Below are 6153 nucleotides of genomic sequence, written 5' to 3'. Positions count from 1 at the left end.
GACATCATCTCCATCACCATCATCATCATCATCATCATCATCATCACCGCCATCTCCACCGCTGCACCTCGTCATCGCCGTAACGATTTGGGTTAGATCTTGATTGTTTGATAGGGGAAACTCTCCCGGTGTTGATCTCTACTTGTTATTGATGATATTGAGTGAAACCGTTGAACCAAGGTTTATGTTCAGATTGTTATTCATCATCATATCACCTCTGATCATGTTCCATTTGATGTCTCGTGAGTAGTTCGTTTAGTTCTTGAGGACATGGGTGAAGTCTAAATGTTAGTAGTGAATTATGGTTGAGTAATATTCAATGTTATGATATTTAAGTTGTGGTGTTATTCTTCTAGTGGTGTCATGTGAACGTCGACTACATGATACTTCACCTTTATGGGCCTAGGGGAATGCATCTTGTATTCGTTTGCTAATTGCGGGGTTGCCGGAGTGACAGAAACCTAAACCCCCGTTAGTATATCGATGCAGGAGGGATCGCAGGATCTCATAGTTTAAGGCTGTGGTTAGATTTATCTTAATTACTTTCTTGTAGTTGCGGATGCTTGCAAGGGGTATAATCACAAGTATGTATTAGTCCTAGGAAGGGCGGTACATTAGCATAGGTTCACCCACACAACACTTATCAAAACAATGAAGATTATTTAGCTACATGAAGCGAAAGCACTAGACTAAATTCCCGTGTGTCCTCAAGAACGTTTGGTCTTTATAAGTAAACAAACCGGCTTGTCCTTTGCGCTAAAAAGGATTGGGCCACTCGCTGCAATTATTTCTCTCGCACTTTACTTACTCGTACTTTATTCATCTGTAACATCAAAACCCCCCGAATACTTGTTTGTGAGCATTTACAGTGAATCCTTCATCGAAACTACTTGTCAACACCTTCTCGCTCCTCGTTGGGATCGACATTCTTACTTATCGAAGATACTACGATACACCCCCTATACTTGTGGGTCATCAAGACTATTTTCCGGCGCCGTTGCCGGGGAGTGAAGCGCTATTGGTAAGTGGAATTGGTAAGGAAAACCTTTATCGTTGTGCTGATTTTATTTCGCTCGCTGCTATAAGTCATTATGGAGAGATCTTCTCTTCAATTTCTATTTGGGAAATCTACTACTACCGCAACGGTAGTGGATGAGGCGCAGTGTGAGGAAGTAATACCATATAAAATACCTATGAAAATTATTGAACGTGTTATGGATAACCGCTATGAAGGGGATGGAACTGTTCATCCTGGTGATCATTTATTGTTTCTACATGAATTATGCGGGTTATTCAAATGTGCAGGTATTGCTATGAATGAAGTAAGAAAGAAACTATTCTCTATATCGCTGTCTGGTAAAGCGGCGCATTGGTATAAATTACTGGATAATGGGGATTCTCTTGAATGGAATGATATTGTGCCCCGGTTTTATTCTAAGTTCTATCCTCCGAGTGAGATTCACAAAGATCGGAACCGCATATATAATTTTTGGCCTCATGATGGAGAAAGTATTGCCCAAGCTTGGGGGAGATTGAAGTCTTTAATGCTCAAATGCCCCATTCATGAGCTTCCTGGTAATGTTATTATTGATAATTTCTATGCAAGACTTTCTTTTCAAGACAAGACCTTGTTGGATACTTCTTGTTCTGGATCATTTACACGCAACAAAGAAGAGTTTAAAAGGGACCTTCTTGATCGGATCCAAGAAAATACTGAAGGATGGGAGAACGACAAGGATAGAGAATCAGGTATAATTTATGATTATAAATGCATTGAAGCTTTTATGGATACTGATAAATTTTGTAACATGAGTGCTACATATGGTCTTGATTCTCAAGTTGCTGCAAATCTTTATAAAGCTTTTGCTTCTCATTATGAATTGCCTAAGAAGAATTTTGACAAGTATCATGAACCGTATAAAGATAAAATTGATTCATCTATTAATAAATGTGTTGTAGTTGAAACTGCTGATCGTGTTATTCCTGAAGCTTATATTGAAAAAACTCCTTTCCCTGCTAAAATGAAGGAGTACTCTGTTATAAAAAGTGCGGTTAATAAAAGTGAAAAGAAACCTATAGAACCGGAAGAACAAATAAAAGTTGAACCTGCTGTTGCAATAGTTAAAGATCTTGTGACTGAAAATGTAGAGGATGGTCATATTACCTTGTGTTACTCGTGTTACTCGTTTATTCGATTACCTTGTGTTACTCGTGCTAAAGCGTTGTTGATGACGAGTAGCACTATTTATCGTAGATGTTTTGGGGCTTGCATTGACGCTTTTCTTATGCATATTTGCTTAGCAATGCCGTCCCTCGATATCTAGCTGTCCTTGCACCTATTCAGGTGTAAGGGCAGCACCTTGCTTGTTCGTTACTTAGTAGATCCAATCTGTTATAGTTGCTCCTAGTTTCAATGATTAGTTTAATATCTGTATGATTAGGCCTTATGCTGGGGTTGGATGATCCGGTAGTGCGTTAGGTGTTGTTTTACCGTTCCTACAAGGGATGTTCCGGGAATTGACTTAATGTTGGTTTTTAGGCCTCTTTTAGGGATAGTTTCCATCATCTTTCGTATCTGCTAGGCCCAACTACGCGTAGGATGTTCCGGTTATGCGGTGAAAACCCTAAACTGTCGTAGATTGGTTTAGCTTTGTTCTGATCAAGCAGGATCCCCATGTCATCGTAAATCCAACGTGAACCATGGGGCGATCGGCTCTTTGAGCCGATCCACAGGGCAACCTGAGAGCCGATCGGGCTCGTATTTAATGTTTACGTGTCTACCATGCAGGAGACTAGTCGAAGCAATCCAACACCTTCCTGATCAGGTATAGGTCAGGTGGCACGCCCTTGCAACCGCCAGGACGTGTGCTGGGACTTTGCGGGACGACGCGAGGCGCCAGGGCCCACTAAGCGGTCGTGGGAGTCTCCCGGCTCTTCGTGTTGCTTAACCACTGCTCGCCGGTGAGTCTTGGCAGGCAACATAATCTCTAAGCATAATGTTTGTTTTCCTGTAAATAAAAGCTCAGAAATGCTATCTTCAGCTGAAGTTTCTTTCCATCTCTGTCTTACATGATGAAAAGACTACAAATTATGTACGAACATTTGATTTCCGGCATGTGAGAACATTCCATCTACAAGATCACTAGATCAGTCATCCTTCATAGCAGCCCAAGAATTATGTAGTAGACCAGGGCGATCGGAAGAGCTATGAGCATGCCGAATATGACCCTGTAGTGGAAAGGAAATAAGTAAATAATCAGGTTAAATGAGAATTAATTTGTAAAAATCGAGCCACATTCTAATTCTGAAAAAAGAAAATCACATGGTTGGTGAATGGCTTACCCGGTGCAAAGAACGGCGGCATGGAGATTGTACTCCTTGGCGAACACGAACGGCACGATCCCCTGTGGCAGAGCCGCCTACGTAGCAGCATGTAACGTAAAATTGTGAGAAAAGATTTGGCACGCTCTGCACGGCAGGCGACACGTACGTACGTACGTACCTGAACAATGGCGATGCGCAGCAGCGTTCCCCGGAGGCCGACGGCGACTGAGGCGACAGCCATGACGGCGGGGCCGGCGAGGAAGCGGACGGCCATGGTGGTCGCCGCGACGGTGTTGCCGCAGGCGATGATCTTGGGCTGCATCGCCATGAACAGTCCGAGGCTGAACATGGCCATCCCCAGCCCCGTGTCGGAGAGGATGGAGATGGAGTTGGCCACGATGGTCGGCATGGTGATGTGGAACCTGCAGTAAAGAGATTTCAGCTGATTGATCCGTGAGATCGTTCGAGGATCCACGGAGATACTCAGTTACCGGAACTCGATGAGCGACCAGGTCAGGCCGACGACGCTGGCGTACGTGTTGGGGTTCCGGATCAGCCGGCGCCACACCATTGTCAGGATCAGCCGCAGCATCACGCCCGCCGGCGGCATCGCGCCGCCGCTCTCCCCGCCGCCGCCGCCGTCCTTTGACGGCTGATCCTGATCCGTTTCCGTCGTGCCGGATTCCAGCGTTGCCAGCGCCTCCTGCCCGGCCGCGTCGGACTTGACGCGCTGGCCGCCCGGCAGTTTGGTGGACGGCACGTCGGAGGGGGCGAGCCGGCGGCCGCTCTCCCTGGCGCCGCTGCGGAACACGGGAAGGACGCTGACCTCCGACGCGCCGGAGCCGCCGGAGCCCCACTGGAACATGTGCAGGTTGTCCCTGGGGTCGTCGACCGGTGTCACGGCAGCCGCCGACCTTGGCCGCGGCGCGTTGTAGTCGTCGAAGCTGGCGGACGGCCTCGGCGTGTGCTGCCTGGACGAGTTGAGCGAGAACAGGTCCGCCGCGCCGAAGCTGGACATGCGCACCGCCGGCGGCATCAGCGCGCTGGCGCCGCCGCCGCCGGTGGTGGCTGAGAAGTCGCCGTGGGTGAAGCTGGATCCCCTGGGCGTGTTGTTCCGCGACGAGCTGACGGAGTAGATCTCGACGCCGGTGAGGTTCGACGGGCGCGGCGACAGGACGGACCGGCGGGAGAGCGACGCCGCCGTGGACCGCCGCACGACGGACACGCGCAGGCTCCCGTCGGGAGCCACCTCGGCCCGCGCCTCCGCCTGGCTGCCGTCGAGCGAGACGACGTCCGGGTCGACGCGCACCGCCGCGACCGCCTCCGGGAACCTCCCCGCGATGAGAAGCCGCGCGGCGCGGAACTCGAAGAGGAACAGCAGGAGCGTGTACCAGATGATGCACTGGAGCACGACGAGCTGCACCATGAGGTCCCCGGCGTGCGCCCCGTACATGGCGACGAGGAGCGGGATGCCCATGATGAGGGTGTTGGGGAGGGTGGAGAAGGAGAAGAGCGTGATGGACCAGTCGAGCCCGGGCCCGCCGGCGGGGAAGGAGAGCGGGAGGCGGGACCAGACGGCGAGCGCGGCGAGGATGAGGAGCTTCTGGAGCGTGTCGGCGGCGACGAAGCGGAGGTCCATGGCGTAGAGGTCGCTGCCGGAGATGACCTTGAAGGAGAGGAGCGGGACGGCGAAGACGGCCACGAAGCGGTTGATGCCGGCGCACTGGTCCGGGGTGATGACGCCCCACCAGCGCACGGAGCCGTAGGCGAGGATCATCGCCACGTACAGCGGCACCACCGCCGCCAGCACCGTGTACAGGTCGTGCCACGATATCATGGCTGCCTGCCGGACGGAGACGACGACGGATCACTCGATCACCACCGCGTAGTGGAAAGAGGACTGAGGAGCTCGATCGGCGGCGGTGATGGGCGGAGTCAGTTGCATGCAGATCGAGCGCGAGTGATGGAGGAGCTCCTTGGATTCGGGGGAATGTGATCGACGAGTCCGTGCGCGTTTGCGGCCGTTCCCTTTATATAGGCGTCCCAACCGCCGGCCGCCAAATACCGTGGGCTAGCTAGCTTGCACGGTTTTATTTTTTTTGGTGAAATTGGCAAGCCCCTTCGCAATCCAATATCAAATCAGGAAACGATCGCGGCAGATTTTGCTCCAAAATCTTGCCGGAAATTATCCAACGTGCAAATTAGGAAACTTTATATATATATGCACCGCCTACACGTGCACCGTACGCGTACCCGAAACGCGCGCACTTCAGTTACCTACCTTGAGGCCGTCCGGTCAGTTTACACACGTACGGGCTCAGCAGCGACATCACACCATGAAGTTGACCTCCTCAGTTTTGAGACGACATTGGTACATTATTGCTGCGTAGGCCGTCAGATTTGTGTTTTGCAATCTTTTCAAAATGAACATATGGCCGATCGATATGCAACTAGGGTATGCAACAAAAGGTACGTTTTGCAATCTTTTCAGCACGTTAATTATTATCGTTTATTTAACATATATGGTTCGTGCGCCCTGCATTAGCATTCACTGATACATATCTACCAAAATATATACAGAGGATACTGTGGTCATGTATCAATGTGTCCATCTTTGTTCAAGACTTTTCATTTAGTGTGTTAAATTTGTTAGTAAAGTACTACTGTGCGGATGTTTGGAGCACGTGCGACATGGAGCCCGTTTTTAACAATTCGAAATAAGGCGTTTTTAATTCAAAAAAATTCTGAGCCAAAATTGTAGATGTAGCAACACTGCCAACGTGAAGAAAAAAAATATGTACCTTATATTCTAGGCTGCACAAAAGTGGC

The 6153-nt window shown here is 49.7% G+C and overlaps 1 protein-coding gene across 1 annotated transcript; it reads right to left on the bottom strand.

Annotated features, from left to right (window-relative positions):
- Positions 1–3017: 3017 nt before the first annotated feature.
- Positions 3018–5161, bottom strand: LOC124648226 (probable auxin efflux carrier component 3b). The gene is made up of 4 exons (XM_047188020.1): positions 3816–5161; positions 3503–3746; positions 3343–3419; positions 3018–3228 (listed from the first exon to the last, which is right to left on the bottom strand). Exons 1-4 carry the CDS (start codon positions 5159–5161, stop codon positions 3159–3161), a joined length of 1737 nt encoding a protein of 578 aa, XP_047043976.1. The 3' UTR covers positions 3018–3158.
- Between the last annotated feature and the right edge of the window lie 992 nt (positions 5162–6153).

This window comes from Lolium rigidum, chromosome 4 (assembly GCF_022539505.1).
Source record: "Lolium rigidum isolate FL_2022 chromosome 4, APGP_CSIRO_Lrig_0.1, whole genome shotgun sequence".
Classification (NCBI taxonomy): Eukaryota; Viridiplantae; Streptophyta; class Magnoliopsida; order Poales; family Poaceae; genus Lolium; species Lolium rigidum.
Note: the sequence above shows the minus strand (reverse complement) of the source record. Positions and strands in the feature narration are given on the sequence as shown.